Source organism: Marmota flaviventris, chromosome 8 (assembly GCF_047511675.1).
Source record: "Marmota flaviventris isolate mMarFla1 chromosome 8, mMarFla1.hap1, whole genome shotgun sequence".
NCBI lineage: Eukaryota > Metazoa > Chordata > Mammalia > Rodentia > Sciuridae > Marmota > Marmota flaviventris.
This window is the reverse complement of record NC_092505.1, coordinates 64,436,719-64,454,151: the sequence shown is the minus strand read 5'-3', so window position 1 is coordinate 64,454,151 and position 17,433 is coordinate 64,436,719. Positions and strand designations below refer to the sequence as shown.

Below are 17,433 nucleotides of genomic sequence, written 5' to 3'. Positions count from 1 at the left end.
GGCTTATTTTAGTTGTAAGTTATAAACCAGACACAAAATTTAGCTCTTTAATAAAATACTTCTGGAGCATTTATGTCCCAATACAACTTAACTGACTGAAGCTGTTAGACAATCTTGGGCTCTTCCATAAAAAGTTTTTAGGCATTTATGTCAATACAAGTAATTCGTGAAAATAAGGACTTCAGTGAGTTTACTTGAAATCAGACATTTTTCCAGGAGGTAGGAAAAGTTTGGGAAGTCATTTGACAAACAATATTTTGATGGTTGCTTTAAAACGTATACTTTAATAACATACCTCAAAGAAGATTACCAAAGTTGCTTTATAAATTAAGACTATAAAGTCAAAATTTAATTCATAAAATTTGAACCTTCTATGTAAACTGAAAATAAATAAAACCTGAAATGTCTGAGTTGTAATTTTTCTTTATTTTCTGTTTAAAAACAAAAGCAAAACATCCAGAATGCCCGATGTAGTGAAAACGTATACATGGGCCAACACTCTTAAAAAAATTCAGTGCAAAACAAAACCCAAGAGGTCTCTTATCTCAGGGTAATTTTATAATCAAATACTCAGACTACTGGAACAGAAGTATTGGAGAGGCCTGCTGGTCGAATGCAGACTGCTGGCCACAAATCATGAGAATGAACAAGTTGGATAAATCAACAGATCTGGGAGCAGCGATGGGCCTTTAAGGGAAGGTCCCGGAATATGGGGGAGGTACCTCGGTAACATTTGCGCTGCTCGCCCCCAATGCCTGTTGCGGGCGTCAGAAAGAAGGCTGCCGGACCCACGGTCTCACGTAGTTCGGAAATCCTCTGGGTTCCCAGTATTTCCGTCTCCGCACCCCGTCCACACCCCGAAGGTTCGGGAGGCTGCCCCGCCGACGCTCCGCCCGCAGGCAGCCGTGGTGCTCGGGCGCGCGCGGTTACCTTGTCCGCCCCGCGCCTCTGCCGCTCGGACGGGCTCCGGGAACCAGCCCTCTGGTCCGGCGCGGGGTGGGGCTTCGCCGGCGGGCTCGCGGGGCGGCGGGCGGCGCACGTGCGGGCGGGCGGGGATCCCCGGCGCCGGGGGCGGGGAACCCGGAAGCGCGCGCGGACTTGCCGCTCCTCGCCGGGCCGGCGGGGACGGCTCAGGGAGGCGCCGCCCGGGCCCCTGGCAGGCTGTGCTCACAGGTGGGCAGCTGCGGCGTGGGCACGGCCGAGCGGAGCCGGGGTCCCCGACTCTAGCCGTCACGCCAGGAGCCCCCCAGAGTCGAAATTCAGAGACGCTTCCGCGCCTGTGGTGGAGCAGAGCCTTTCCCATTCGGTCTCCGCCTCTTTTTCTGCAGCCGCACCTCCGTCGGGAGAGCAGGTAACTTCCCTTCCAAGGTCATTCTCCGAGCGGGGCGGCGCTAGAGGCCCGCCCACGTCCTCCAATTTGACAGTGGAGGTGGAGACGCGCTCCGCGGGAGGCTGGACGGCGACCTCGGGGCTGCAGGGGAACCTTGTAGCGTTCCCCCAGGCGGTTGGCGGCTCCAGCATTGGGGCGCATTAGCTGGTACGAGCAAGCGTACGCTTCGCTGTTCCCTGCACCCCCGGGGGTGAGTTTCCACAGCACTCAGCCTTGGGGCGGGGACCGCTCGGCCCTTCCCGGCCAGCTCCGCAGGTGAACTCTACCACCCGCGCCGGGGATGTCCCGGGCCGCGTGGTCGGCTGTCGCCATGGGAACGTCTTGTGTCCAGAAGGCGCCTGCCCCAGATGGGAAGGGGTGGTGAAGCAGCTTGGAGCCCTAAGATCCTAGGAGCCCCCTGTCTGACCATATGAAGCCACAAAAGCTTGATGAAATTGGGACCCCTCCCCCACTTTCTTTTCATTTTTGATTATTCAGGCGTTGGTGTTCATCAGAGAGAGAGGTGTGGATGTATTTACAAGATATGAATTGGAGTCTTTCCACCTTTACCTTTTGAGGGCTGCTTACATCTCATGGTGACAGGTGCAAATCACAGCACAGAAGGGCAGTCAGTATGAAGCCAGTGAAAAAAAAGAAAACCGAAGAACCTGAATTGGAGCCCCTGTGCTGCTGCGAATACATAGATAGAAATGGGGAAAAGAACCACGTGGCTGCTTGTTTGTGTGATTGTCAAGATATCGATGAAGGGTGTGATAGGTAAGAACAGAGCTTTTCTTGATGCTGACTCTACTGGTCCTTTTAAGAACTACCATGTGTACTTTTAGCTTTGCCATCCAGAACGCTGGATTTTGCTCTTGATTCCATTTTCAAGGATCAAAAATTGAGAATTGTTTTCTATGTCAAGTGTGGGGATTTTATAAAGATTGTATGCAGTAGTGTACACTGGTCCAGCTCAATTTACTAGAACATTATTAATTTTCATTTAAAGAGAGATGATGATGATGATGGAGAGAACAGGCAGATAAGGTATACCATGCAAGTTGTTATGTATATTAAAAAAACCCCAAAAACTGCAAGCTAGCAGAATCTGTAAGTTTAAAATAAACACAGTAGTTCCAGAAAGTTCCTATATTCTCAGTGGCCTTTCATTAGAGACTGACTACATTCTTACCTGGTTTCAAAGCACCTTGAGGTTTGAAAGATCATTTTTGTGTTGTTCCTGGTTTTGCACCTTGTTTCTGAGGAGGAGCTCCAGCCAAAAGGCATGAACCTCCTCTGGATCGACTGTTTTCAGGGTGAGCAGTGACGCCATCTTGATTGATCACATCATATTGTGCCTTTATTTCCACCACTCTCAATGATAGGAATTACTGTCCAAGAAGATAATTTTTAACATCACTGAAAAAAATGTATGTCAAACAGGAATAAACTGTTTTTTACCTACTTTCTGAATGGAAAACAAGAATGTGAGAAGAGTAGGGATATTGGACATTTGATTTAATTATTTCTGATTTAAAAAGTCATTTCACCTGCAGATTGTTAACTTAGACCTTGGTGCATTAATCTAGCCATGAAAAGCATCCTCTAGGGACCACTGCAGTCTTGTACTAACGTTGTCTCATAAAGACTCCATTGCTTCTTTATAATTCTTTAGATTTAGTCTAAAATTCATACTGAGAAAATGGGACACTTTGCACTAATAAATGGTAAAATTATGCTTTTTCCATAACCACTGTCACTTAGACCACAGACTTTCCATTAACTTTGTTTTTTCTCCTTCCTATTCCTTAAGACTGAGGCTGTCCCCTGAACTCTCTCCTCTGCTCTCTTTATACCTTTGTCCTCTGGAGATAGAGTTCCAGTGTTTCCACTGTCCCTGCTCCTCTGTATGATTCCCATGTAGTTACTCCCACTCACTTCAAAGTTGTAGTCCTACTGAATAAAATTGTCTAAAATCAAAGTTCTTTCCTATTTTCTATCTTTCCATATTAGCCTTAATCCATTCACGCTTCTATAACAAATACCTTAGACTGGGAGTTTATAAATGACAAATTTATTGTTCACCATTCTGGAGACTGAGAAATCTGAGATCAGAGTACTGGCAGAATCAGTATCTAGTGAGAGTCCTATTCCTCATAGATAGCACCTGCATCCCCACATGGCAGAAGGGGTGAGTGATCTTTGTTGGACTTCTTTTCTAAGGGCACTCATTAATCACATGAGAGTTCTGCCTTTGTAACATAGTCGCCTCCTAAAGACCCCATCTCTTAATACAGTTGCCTTGAGGATTAGGTTCCAATGTATAACTTTGGTGGGATACCAGTGTTCAGCATTCCACCACTGACCCTTCAAATTCATGTCCTCACATGCAAAACACATTCATTCCATTCCCCAAACCTCAAAATTCTTTATTTTTCCAGCATCAACACAAAAGTCTTAAGTTCAAATATAATTTAAATATCATCTAAATCAGATATGAGTAAGATTCAACTACAGTTCATCCTGAGGCAAATTATCTCCTAGCTATGAACCTGTGAAATAAATAAATTTCTGTGTGCTTCTGAAATACAGTGGTGGGACATGAATAGAACAGACATTTCTAGTTCAAAAGTAAGAAGGAGAAAGGAATGAAAGCTCCTAGCCCCACAGGGAAAACAACATTCAGGCTTGAGAATAAACTTGGGCTTGAAGTTCTACCTTCCAGACATACTGAGATGGAGAATGGGCCCCTACAGCTCTGAGCACTCCTCCCTCTATAACTTGCTGGGTGTGGCCCACACTGAAGCTCCAATGAGTTGGAGTCATGTGCTTACAGCTCTCTTTCCTTGGCTAGAGTTGCATACTCGTGGCTCTACCAGTCTGGGGGCCCCAGGCAGCCCTATTAGGTATGGGAAAATGGCCCTACTCCCATGACTCTGTAGGCTTTGCCCTAGTAGGGGCTCTCTGTGGTGGCTATGTCCCTGTGTCAGTTCTTTGCCTTGGCCTTGAGGCTGTTATGTCTCTACAGCTCTTAAGAATTGGTACTTATGACTGCCACCAAGATTTACCCCTAGAAACCCTTGGAGTGGTGGACACTGTAGCCTATACTGCACTTGGGTCCATTGGCGTCACACCTGGGCCTGCTGTGAAATGCTGCACCAGAATTTAGGGATAAGAGACTTAAGGTGGCACTGGGCAGCAAGCCCTGAATTCTCACAGGTACACTGGGTCTTTCCTATGCAACTGTTGTGTGGTCAAGGCCCTGGCATTTTGACTTGTATTGGAAGTGGAGCTTTCAGGGTCATTCTTCCATTGCCTTAGTGAATGGCATGACTGGTCTATATACTGATCTCCTCACCCACTCCCTTGGTGTTTGCCCCCAAACATACTTTCTCATTTGTTACAATATAGACAGGCTGAGAACTTCCAAATCTAAGTTCTGTTTCCATTTTGATTATAAATTCTATCTCCTAAAGTCTCCTCACATTTTATTATAAGCATTCAAGAGAAGCCATGCAGCACCTTGAACACTATTCAGAGATTTCTTCCATCAAATATCCAGTTCCATCCCTCTTGACTTATAACTTCTACAAAACACTATGACATGAACATAATTAAGCCAAGTTCTTTGTCACTTTGTGTCAAGCCTCACCTTCTAGTTTCTCATTTCCACTTAGACTTCATCAGGAAGGCCTTTACCATTCATATTCTAAATATTCTGCTCATGATCTCTTAGATAATTTCTAAGATTGAGGCTTTTTCTCTACCGTTCTCTTCTTTGAGCTGTCACCAGAATTGCCCTTACACAGTAATGTAGGTTTTTTTTTTTTTTTTAAAAGGATGCACTTCAAAACTCTAGCCTGTGTCCAGTTCTGAAACTGCTTCCATATTTTTAGGTATTTGTTATAGCACCACCCCACTTCTTAGTACTGATTTCTATCTTAGTCTCTTTGGGCTATAACAAAATACCTTAGATTGGGGAAGTTATAAATGACAGAAATTTATTGCTAACAGTTCTGAAGACATGGGAAGGCCTGGGCACGAGCACATACTGTGATTGGTGAGGGCTGCTGTCTACTTCATAGATGGTGCCTTCTTGCTGCATCCTCACATGGAAAGAAGGCAAATGAGCTCTCTTGGCTTCTTTTATAAAGTATTAATCCCATTTGCTCTCATGTATGACCTGATCACTTCCTAAACTCCTCCCCCCCTCTGCTTTTTGGTACCAGGGATTGAACCAAGGGATGTTCAACCACTAAGCGACATCCCCAACCCATTTTTTATTTTGAGACAGGGACTCGCTAAGTTGTTTAGGCCCTCACTCAGTTGCTGAGGCTGGCTTTGAGCTTGAGATTCTCCTGCCACAGCCTCCCAAGCTGCTGGAATTATAGGTGTGCACTACCATACCCACCCTGACCCCCTTTTTTTAAGATAGGGTCTTACTAAGTTGCCCAGTTGGCCTTGAACTATTGGGCTCCAGGATCCTTCTGTCTCAGCCTCCCAAAGATTAGCTGGAACTATAGGTGTGCATGCCACTGTTTCTGGCAGTCCTATCTCTTAATACCAATGTGTTGAGGATTAGGTTTTAGCACGTGAATATGGGGGAACATAGACATTCAGACCATAGCATAGCCTAAGTGTGCAAAAGTGTCAACAGACACCATTCTGTTTATTAGGGTAAGGCATTTAGCTCATACTGGTTTGATCTCCATTCTTCTTTGTGCAGAGCCCTGTCCCTGCTGAAGTGATGTGCTGTCCAGGACAGGTCTTGTGCTATACTCATTCCTCTTCCTTTCTCCCTTCCTCTCCACCCACATAAATGCTAGCTGGCTATCAGGGTCAAGTATAGATCCATTTTTTTTTTCTACTAAGACCCCTCTCATGACTCCACCTTCTTCAGAACTCTTTTTATAATGTTTGATCATAAGAATTCATTAGATGATTATTGTTGCTTTGTCCCTTATATAGTATTTTGTAGAATTCTCATTTTGTTTGTACAGGCTGTGATTTTTTGAGATTGTTTTAACCATATACACACCCATATCTATATATTTCTTGTATTGAGTATGTGTATATACTTATTAAATACCTATGTATTTGTTTAAGAGATAATCTTGACTGTTAAATTTCTAAATATTATCTTGTTCCTGTTTTTTAAAGTCTGAAAAGCTCATGTTTAGTAGTAAGGAAATAAAATGCTTGGCCTTTAGTCTCTTATCCTTATCCTGCTATTTGGCATTCAGTGTTCAGTAGTTTTGAATTCAGCAGACCTATATGAAGTGCCTTCTCTTTGTGCTCTTTCTGAATAGATGGCTTACGTGTAAATCAGTGCAGCCAGAGACTTGTGAAAGAATCATGGATACAATTTCTGATCGCCTCCGAATTCCGTGGCTTAGGGGAGCCAAAAAAATTAACATTAGCATTATTCCTCCACTTGTCCTTCTGCCTGTCTTCCTTCACGTGGCTTCCTGGCATTTCCTCCTGGGGGTGGTGGTTTTGACCTCCCTTCCTGTGTTGGCACTGTGGTACTACTACCTCACTCACAGAAGGAAAGAACAGACTCTATTTTTCCTGAGCCTTGGACTGTTCTCATTGGGCTACATGTACTATGTGTTCCTGCGGGAAGTGGTTCCCAGAGGGCATGTGGGGCCCACTCGGCTGGCTGTTCTTACCTGCGGGTTGTTTCTGATACTCTTAGCCTTGTATAGAGCCAAGAAGAATCCAGGCTACCTCAGCAATCCAGCAAGCAATGACAAATCCCTAAGGAGCAGCCAAAACGAATGTCTGAGCAAAAAAGGGCAGGAGAAGACCAAAGGGTTCCCCGGAGCCGACACGTCTGGGAGTCTCAACAACCGCATGCTGAAGGATGATCTTAAGGGCTCCTTCAGGATGTTGGCCAGCAGCCCGACCAAGGTGAAGGAGGACTGGTGTGCCAAGTGCCAGCTGGTGCGACCAGCCCGGGCCTGGCATTGCCGTATTTGTGGCATCTGTGTAAGGAGAATGGATCATCATTGTGTCTGGTATGTTGGAAAAATTGGGAGGCCTGGAAAGTGTGAATTCATGTACAGCTCCCTAGTCATATTTGATCTTTGTGCTAGCCTAAAATTCCTCTCTTTCCCAGCTTTACACCTTGTAGATATTTGCAGGCCTTAGGGATGTTCCCACTTAGTCATCAGTTTTTTGAATTTCACAGATTTAGTTTCTTCAGTTATTTCCTGAAGGAGAAAAACGCTTTGGGTGTGGTTTTCCTTTTTCTTTCTTTTTCATTTTGCAATTTTCCTTTGAACGACTCATTTATTTTCTCCTTTCTAATAGAGTTGAATGATTTTTTTAAAAACAGAATTTATCAGCATATGTGTATTTTTCTCTGCTATTCTTTTTGAACAGAGGGCTCGGGAACGTGTTCTCCTATTTTTAGGTAACTCTTTTGTTCTATTGCCATACACCCTTAATGATTTTTGATGCTAACAGTAATTTCCACTCAACATTATGGAGTTGAAGCACTATCAGATAACTACTTATTTGCAGAAGGATGGGCTTCTTTTATACCTTCCAGCTGGCCAGTGGCTGAGGAACTTATGTAAAGTTCATTAGATACACAGTGCAACATTTAAAGACAACGTCTGCAGCTTTACGGAGTTACTCTACACTGAAGGGAGAATTGAGTATTCAGGTACAGGACTGCTGTTAAGTAGCATGTTTGTAGCTTCATTGCTCTTAAGGTAGTTGTGATAATTGAATTGTGTTTTTTGGCCATATAGCTTACCTCTTCTTAGCAGGGGATGCAGGAGAAGGTGAGGGTGCTGGAAAGGCCAGGAGGGCATCGGAGTGGAACTCAAGTGTACAACCCAAATACAGGGGCAGCTCTTTTCTGGGACTTTGTCTTTAGGGGTAAACAGGTATTTCCATTTTTAGATATTCTACTTCTTTGTCTTCATCACTTATTCCTGTGTGTGTATATATATGCTAGTTTGCCAAGGGCCTAACAGCCTCTCCCAAGTGAAATCTACTTGGCCTATCTGAGCATCTTGGTGTGCAATAGGCAGGAGAGACTGCTTGTCCATCCTGCCCTACAAATGGCCATGACACCGAACTATTTTTACCTGACAAGTAGCCTGTATGTTATCAGGTTACCCCACACTATGTTTCTAACCTCTTTGATCCTTTTAATAATCTCCTGTACTGAATACTTCTGACTTAGCATTTTTAAAGATTTCATAACTCTACCGTATAGCTTCCTTTCTTTATTTAGCATGGTGATGGTACTGTTGACTCTCTTTGTCACTTGCTAATAGACTTTGCTTATTAATACCAAGGAAGAGGAGTTAGGAATGTAGCTCTATGGCAGAGCCCTTGCCTAGCATGTGCAAGGCGCTGGGTTCAATTTCTAACATAAAATAATATCAACATATGTGTATATATTTTAAATGATTCCTTAGCTAGGTCTGCTTTTTGCTTTTTTAAAAAATTAAATGATAATGATTCTACTTGGTAAAGAACATAGAATATAGGTATTGCTCAGTTTGACAAGTTTTAATTTTTTAAAGTTGAAAAAGAGAACTTAACGTTTTAATAACTGAATTACATTATTCTTATTTTAAAAGCTTTCTTATTATTTAAGTTATATAAAGAACCTTTAAAATATGTTTGCTTTTCATCCCCATGCTGTTTCTAGGATAAACAGCTGTGTTGGAGAATCAAATCATCAAGCATTTATACTTGCCCTTTTGATCTTCTTGCTCACTTCGGTGTACGGGATAATGCTGACCTTGGACACCATTTGTAGAGATAGAAGTGTCTTCACTGCCCTTTTCTATTGTCCTGGAGTTTATGCAAATTACAGGTGAGATATGTATCCCAAAGTTGATACACCCAGCCAGGAAGTAATAGATGTTGTCATTAACAGGAGCTGTTATTTGCTGTTAAGTTAGGATTTGTTCAAAATGAAGGACAGGTTATAGGGATCCTGGGTATCCCTGAAATTGCCAATAAAATTCTGTTGTGGTTATATGCATTTTTCTAGGGTGATGTCAAAAGGATTATTAATACTTAAAAACTGAGGAGCTAGTACTATACAGACAGGCCCAGGCTTAATCAGGAACTTTCAGAGTCAAATGACCACTTGCACACCCAAGGTAACAATAGTGAAACTGAAACAATAAATATAACTAGCAATACCAGGAATCATTTTTCACTTTATTGCTACTTTCAGGTGCTCTTTAGTCCAACCTTAATTTACTGTTTCTGATTCTTTTGAAAAGTGCTTATGATCTTTATAACCTTTCTTTTCTTTCTTACTTCTCATGGTTTTTCCTGTTCTTTTTTTTTTTTTAAATCACTCATGATTACTGTGGTATCTAGGTCAAAATTTCCTTAGGCATTATTAGGTGGGGGCCTGTTTATACCCTGTAAAGTTTTCAATGCAGTGGCAAAAACTGGGACTCTTCAGAGTTGGCTTTGTCACCCCCACCCCTCAACACCATGCGCTTCCCTGCAGCATTCTTTTTCCTTTCCTCCATCATTGTCCTCCAACATGGGTGTTCCGCAAAGGTTGTGGTACTTTCCTCTTTCTTTTCATTCGCCTGCCTTCAGAACCATCCCTGCTTTCTCCACATAGTATCCTGTGCAAATTCTTTTTTTTTTTTTTTTCAGTCTATGGACAGATTTCCCCACTGTTACTCTAGATTGGGACATTTTTGGGTGTTATTAAAATAGATTGGTTCTCTTCCTCAGGGCACAATTATTTCCTAGACGACTGGAGACTGTTATATAGTTTTGGAATTCTTGGCTGACACTGTGGGTGATGAATGTCCTTCTGCAGCAGAGCCTGTTGCCATGACATCATGGAACCCCAATTTTCTCTCTCCATGTACAATCCAAAAGAACTCCAATTCCTGTGATAACAGACTCCGGTTCCATGACTCTCTCTGTAGAACCCTGCATCCCAGGAAACACCATCATCATCAAATGTCCATTATGTGGCGCCTAATGTAGAGCCCATCAGAAATGTACATCAAAACACCAGTTATGATTCTACCCTTCCACATAGAGAGCAGCAGCCCTGCACATCCTGCCACCCATTGAAATCCTATTCCATGTATATCCAAGGAGAGCAAATCTGTCCTGGGAATTTTGCATTAATAGAACGCAAGTTTCAAGGATCTCCATGTAGAGCCCTTCAGTGATGTGGAAACACCCATCACAAATCTCCAGTCCCTGATCTCCAATATGAGTCCATCAACCATGAGAATCCACATCATAGAACCAGTGAAATGGTTCTCCACAAAGAAACAACATTCCTATACATTCTGATATCAAGAAAACCTCTATGCTGTGACTGTAAACATAGTGCCCAGCATCCTGGGAATTGTGCAATTAATAGAATCCTAGTTATTTGGATCTTTGTGTAGAGCACAGGAAGAGCTCCAATCATAAAGTTAATTTTCCTTAGTCTTCATGTAGAGTCCAGGAACACTGAATCCTGCCATCTTAGAACCTTAGTTCCCTGGGACTTCCATGTACTACTGGCAGCATTCCAGGCCCTGCCATCATTGAAGCCCATTTCCCTGCATCTCCACATAGAGTCCATCAGCCTGTGAGTCCTGCCAACATAGAACCATTAGTGCCTTGCTTGAACATAGAGTCTAGCAGCACTGCATATCCTGCCGTCAGAAATTCAGAGTTCTCTGAAATTTCCTTATAAATTCAGCAGCTCTGCAAGTTTTGCTAACAGAAAAATCCAGTTCCTTGCTTTCCATAAAGAAAGAAAAGAAAGAAGCATCCCTGACAACCTTTGCACTATAGAATTCCAGCCCCTGCATCTACATGCAAATCCTGGCAGTTCTGAATATCCTTCTACCATAGATATCCATATCCATCCGCTGCACATAAAGTTCAGCAGCCCAGCATATCTTGTCATCATAGAATCCCAGTTCTATGGAAATACATGAAACACCCTGCAACATGGGAGTCCTGACATTCCTTCTAGTCCCTCTATTTTCCTGGCATTCAACATTTATCCCAGCAGACCTAGGAGACCTGCCATTGTAGAATCTTAGTTCTCAGGCTCTCTACATACAAGCTACAAGATCTGTGATTCTTTCCATGATAGATACAAGTACTCTGACTCTAATTCTAGATACAGCAGGCCTGGGTGTCTTGGGATTATAGACAGCAATTCCTCTCTCTCCAGATAAATCTCAACTCTGCTCATCCTACCTGTCTGTGCTCTGTGGGGTGATTGAAATGAACTAAGGAACACAGCCCCACTGTTGGTTTTCACTCCACTGTGCAGGTGATTCATGTCACATCATCTTTTTTTTTTTTTTAAATACTTTTTTAGTTGTAGGTAGACAATATTTTTATGTGGTGCTGAGGATCGAATCCAGTGTCTCACACATGCCAGACAGGTGTGCTGTCATTGAGCCACAACCCCAGCCCCTCATGTCACCTCATTTTGATGGTGAGGTTCTTGGATTTAATCATTTCCGAGGCCCTTTTCAGCTTTACAAAAGAAGATTCTGAGTGAATTTATCTCCAAATAACTCTCCATTTGCTCATGTTTGAATGGATATAATCAAATGGCATGGTGATTAGGCATCTCCTCCTCGCAGCTTCATTGATGAGCCTAAAAGGAGCTTTGCTGCCTCGTAAGGTAATTTGTTTTAGGAAGCTGAGTTGGAAATGTTGTAGTGCTCCTGCAGATCTTATAATTGAGGCTACTAAGTATTGAAACTTGCTTTCTACTTTGTGTTTGTCTGCATTGGACTAGAAAAAGAATGGAGATTAATAACTTAAGCACGGTTCCTAGGTTCCCATTGCAACTTCCTAGAGGACATTTTTGGCAAACTTATGGCATCTTCATTTTCTCCTGTGTTAGGTACATTTTAGGAATTACACATTCATTCATCAAACAGATGTTGAATGTCATTGTGTCAGGGCTGTGCTGGTTGTGTGGAAGATACAAAATGTAAAAAACTGCCCTTGCTATTCTAGTATAACATACTAGAAACAGAGGCACTGATGATTATAAAATACAGTGGAACATGTTGGTTCTTGTAAATTAAACCAGCTATTGGTATTCTGAGGGTAGTAAGGTATTTTTAAGTTTGGAGGATTGGAAAAAATGGCAAAGTCCTTAGTAATACGTAGAAAATGTATAAAATGTGAGAATGGTAAGGACTCTGTGACAAAAATGGCTGTAGCCCTTTTCTCTCTTCACAGCTCGGCTCTGTCCTTCACCTGTGTGTGGTACTCTGTGATCATCACAGCGGGTATGGCCTACATCTTCCTGATCCAGCTGATAAATATCAGCTACAATGTGACTGAGCGGGAAGTCCAGCAGGCCCTTCGACAGAAGACGGGGCGCCGGCTCCTCTGTGGGCTCATCGTGGACACAGGCCAGTACAATAGGGGCTTCCTGCGGAACTGGCAACAGTTCTCCACCCTGGGCACACGTGCATTCCACCACCCTGCCGAGGACATCGTCTGAAGTGCCTTCTGTGCGGCTCTGAGGAGTGGCTCCTCCCTCCAGCTCCTTTCCATTTTACACTTCAGTGTCCATGCAGGATGTTCATTTTTATCCCCAGTTCCTTACAGGCATTATAGGGCCATGCTCAGGTTTGGATACTGGACTGGAGAGAAATTAATTTTTCTGACTTCAAACATAAGAGATTTTTATATTGAAGCAGTAAAAGTAGAGCCATTCCTTTCCAGTCACCTTATTAATTGACTGAATCACCAGAGGTTGAAAAGGATGTGGATTGCTAATGCACAAATTGATAGAAGCAATTCCCATCCATTAGCATGGGAGGAGGAGTTTGGGATTAGGAGAGCTTCTAGTCCCTCTTTCAATTTTTTAATAGCCATGTGACCCTTAGTCGAGTCACTTTCCCAAGTCTCAGGTTCATCTGTAGCATGGGGTACTGATGCCTGCCCTGGCTACTTCACAGAAGATCACAGGAGGATTACACAGGGGTCACATGAGGATGAGGGATGTGGAAAGCACTATGAAACAATTTAAGCACCTGAATATGTGAAATGTTATTAGGAAAATCCCAAGACTGAAGAAAAATGTTGTGGTTCAGAATACTAAAGCCAATATTATTAGGGTTATCAGTTTTCAGCATATAACATGTTGTACAGTTATGGGAATTTCTCCTTAAGTATTAGACATTAACTACTCACACGGGGCAAGAGATGATGAGATGGACTGATTCTGGTCATCTGATCTTAAAAGGACAGTTGATAACAATGATGAAGATAATTATTATCAGTGTAATGTGTAGTGGTCGTGAGTATAGGAAATGAGTTATTTTTATTTTTTTACGTGTTGTACTTACTGTAACAAACTCCAAAAGGTATTGAAGGGTTTTTTCCTCTTTCTGTGTTTCACCTGGTAAGGTGCTAGCACACAAGATAGTGGCTGGAAGAAGAACAGCACTCTTATATTAGGGAGTCTTTTTCTTGGTAGGGAGACTTAATTAATATCAAGGGCTTGTTTTTTTTTTTTTTTTTAATTCTCTACATACATGTTTCAAGTGCTGTAACTTTATAACACCAAATTGCAAAAACCAGTCTTGTGGCAGTCGCATTATTCTGGCATAAACTGTCTTTGAGGAGTTGATTGACATCTTCCCACTTAACTTACACATTAATTTCCATTCACTCTTCCCTACATAAAGTATCTCACTAGGAGAGAAAAACAGGGTATATGTGGCTTACTTTCATTAATGCATTCTTCCCTTATTTTCTCCAAAGTAATAAGTTGTTTCTTTAATCATATCTCAAAACTTGAAATGTATTAGATGGAATATTTATATAGAATGGATCATTCTGCCATAGAATTAAGAGTGCATTTCATATAGGGAAAATACTCTCTTGAAATGTTTGATTTTATACATGTACTGTTCTGCAATCCCAAAGATAATTCTTGAGTCCTTAAATTTGCCTTGGCTTGTTGCTTAATATAGGGGAAATACTGCTAGCTTTTTCCATCAGTCAGTGCATGCTGCTTTAGCAATAGATTTGTACGTGTTGAGAGGAAATACTACTTCCTACAATTCTGGGTAGCACCATCCCTAGTCTTGTCATTAGTTGACATTCTTCTTAAGATATTGTCATTACATTTTTATTCAGGCATGTCATTACTCTCCCCAGAGATGGATTGTTTAACAAATGATAGGCTCTGTGTTCCATTGGGACGAGCCAAAGACCCAGCCTGGGAATGCCAGCAGACACTGTGGTTTCTACAGTGATGCCCTCTCTCTGGCCCAGAGTCAAATATTCTTTTAGAATTGAAGTTGGCTCTGATATAACTAATTTCTTTCTGTGTAGGTTTTAGATACGAGAGTTGGTAATAATGTCAAGGACAGCGTTATGTAGGCAGAAATTGGTAGTTTTCATGTGTCTTGAGCCCCAGCTAAATAGCTAACTCTGATTATCTAGTGATTGATAATAAAAATTCATAGATACATCAGTATAGTCACTTATAATAACTTGCCAAATAGTAAATAGCAATCCAAATGTGATGTGAGCTGGGTGCAGTGGCACATGCCTGTAATCCCAGTGGCTTACGAGGCTGAGGCAAGAGGATTGCAAGTTCAAAGCCAGCCTCAGAAAAAAGCAAGGTGCTAAGCAACTCAGTGAGACCCTGTCTCTAAATAAAATACAAAAAAGTGCTAGGGATGTGGTTCAGTGGTTAAGCGCCCCTGGGTTCAATTCCCCAGTACCAAAAAACAAACAAAAAATATGACAACAGTAGTACAAAAAGACCAAAGTCATCGAGGAGATTTAGGAATGATCACCATCTCTGTAACATCTCACTCCTTACATTGATTACCTGGATGAGGCAACTCAGTGTCCCTTACTTGGATGGGAACTGCTTAGATATTATTCTGGCTTATTGGAATTAAGATACTTGGTTTAAATTCCTTAAGAACTCATGATTGTCAGTTTACTGAAAAAGCTCAAACCTGAAGGAAGCTCATTGTTTTTGTGGAGTAAAAGCTTTCTGAAGTGTTTAAACCAAAAGGAGCAGCAAATAAGGGTCTACATGTGCACAGTGTTTCTGTAGCCTCTGCAACATCCTTGGTCTAGACTTTTGAGCCATTTTATAATCTGGAACCATCTAAGGGATTTCATTATAGGCCTTGGTTCTCTCTGGAGGGCAAGAGAATTTATTGTGGAGTGTTTGAAAGGACAAGATCTCTATGTTTGAGTCATCCCAGAGAAATATCTGGTAGTTGTGGTAGTGAAGAATTGCCCTGCAAATCTATATCCCAGCAGTCCCTTGGCCATAAGAGCAAACTCCTTCCCATCACCCTCATGTTCCTCCCCTTCTGGTTGTCTCACATCCCCAGACTCTGTTAAGAAACATTCTGGATGTGAAGCTTAATAAATTGCCTGTTATATTCTGGCCACTTACAGAATTATCATACCACTGTGTACTTTCTTGGGGAAGAGGAATGAGTCCATTTGAAAGACTCAAGGGACAGATAGTTAAGGGTCAGGATTGGACAAAAGGAGAAAATTCTTTGATGTTCAATGTTTCTTAGATACCCACAAAATACTCCTGTGGTTCTAGCTGGGTGCTTCTGAAATGAGCAGACCATTAACAATGCCTCTTTGGTAGGTTACTCTGATGCTGCTAAAGTAAAGCCTTAAGTGTGTTTTCAGGATAGCATACTGCTTATTTCACCCTCAGCTACATTTGTGTTTGTCTTTAGGATGTTATAAATCTTTGCTCTCCGAGTACTGTTTTCCTTTGGTGAGTGAAGTGATTATTGTCTTCCACTGTTCCATCTGCCTAGAAGTAAGATTGCTACAGACTTCCTCTTATGCAATAGTCCTTGGTACTTCTAATATTTTTAAAAAGAGAAAATTTTCTATACTAGAATCTCTCACTGCCAGAAAACACAATGCCAGTAAGTTTCTGTGTAATACTGATCATCTGCTTAACAGACTTATTTCCTTGGTTAGGACATTAGCTTTTTATTATGAAGCTCAATTAATAGAAGCAAAAATATGACACTAGAAGCACAGTTTTAACCAAGATATTTAAAAATTAATATTCTGTGAGGTTTAAGGATCTCTATCAACTAGGTAAATAGGTTTATATGAATTACTTCATTTTAGCCATATTTTGGTACCCTGCATTTTAAAGAATTTTCTCAAACAAGCAATGGATGATAACAGACTTTTGCTTGAGGCACCTGTTTGGGATCCAGTGTTCTCAGCAGTTTGACAAATGTACCATTTTATATCCAGCACTGCAAAGGCGATGCAGGGGAGAATCAAAGCCATGCTGAACTTAATACCGAATAAAACTCAGTGTGTTCTTGTGGATGTTTGCTGTGATTAATATAAACTGTTTGAAGGGTCAGCTAAGCGTAATCCTGTTGCTAGTATAGTTATCCCCACTCTGGCTGGCACTGAGTGTCTCACTGGAGTACCAGCCATGGGCCACAGACTAAATGGTCAATGGAAACACATTTCTTAGAGGCTGTGGCCATCTCCAAGTGGGGCCTGTGACTTACTAGTGCTTTAGTCTTCAAATAGCACCTTTCACCTCTAGAAATTCATATTTATAAGGCAAAGCTTTAAAACCTCAGCTAGTCTATTTTAATTGTTGATGCAACTGAAGTTCTGTGTTTCTTCAGCTGGATCCATAGACAAGATGCCATGTTACAGAGCTTGTAAGCTCAACTTGTGATCCTTCTGTCTAGGTGATTTGATGGTTTGAGATGTTTGGGGCCTTTTCATTTTATTACATTTCTGGGCCTGATGTTGGACTAAAGGAAACCTAGGAGTATTTATTTAATATTAAAAATTCAATATTTAATGGAACTGGCCCAATAACATTAAAGGGATTTCTGAAGTCAACCTGGAGGCCATGGATTACATATTGCACTGTTTTTATACCTGTATTCTTATCCTCTTATCACCTCAGAATCAGATGCAAGGCCTTTTAAATCGAGATTTTACAAATTACTGCCATTTGTGTAAAATGATGTCCTGTGACCAAGTTGTTTAAATGGAAAATAAAGTGCTTTCTTTAAGGAAAA

The 17,433-nt window shown here is 41.8% G+C and overlaps 1 protein-coding gene across 1 annotated transcript; it reads left to right on the top strand.

Annotated features, from left to right (window-relative positions):
- Positions 1-1,124: 1,124 nt before the first annotated feature.
- Positions 1,125-17,433, top strand: Zdhhc23 (zinc finger DHHC-type palmitoyltransferase 23). Its single transcript, XM_027936143.2, has 5 exons — positions 1,125-1,351; positions 1,868-2,146; positions 6,679-7,389; positions 9,045-9,212; positions 12,593-17,433. The coding sequence occupies exons 2-5, from the start codon at positions 2,004-2,006 to the stop codon at positions 12,858-12,860; spliced, it is 1,290 nt and encodes a 429-aa protein (XP_027791944.1). The 5' UTR covers positions 1,125-1,351; positions 1,868-2,003; the 3' UTR covers positions 12,861-17,433.

Excerpts from the sequence above, each read along its gene's own strand:
- Zdhhc23 (XM_027936143.2), top strand. The coding sequence starts at position 2,004 with ATGAAGCCAGTGAAAAAAAAGAAAACCGAAGAACCTGAATTGGAGCCC. Across the intron at positions 2,147-6,678 it reads ATCGATGAAGGGTGTGATAG|ATGGCTTACGTGTAAATCAG; the intron begins GTAAGAACAGAG and ends CTTTCTGAATAG. Across the intron at positions 9,213-12,592 it reads GGAGTTTATGCAAATTACAG|CTCGGCTCTGTCCTTCACCT; the intron begins GTGAGATATGTA and ends CTCTCTTCACAG.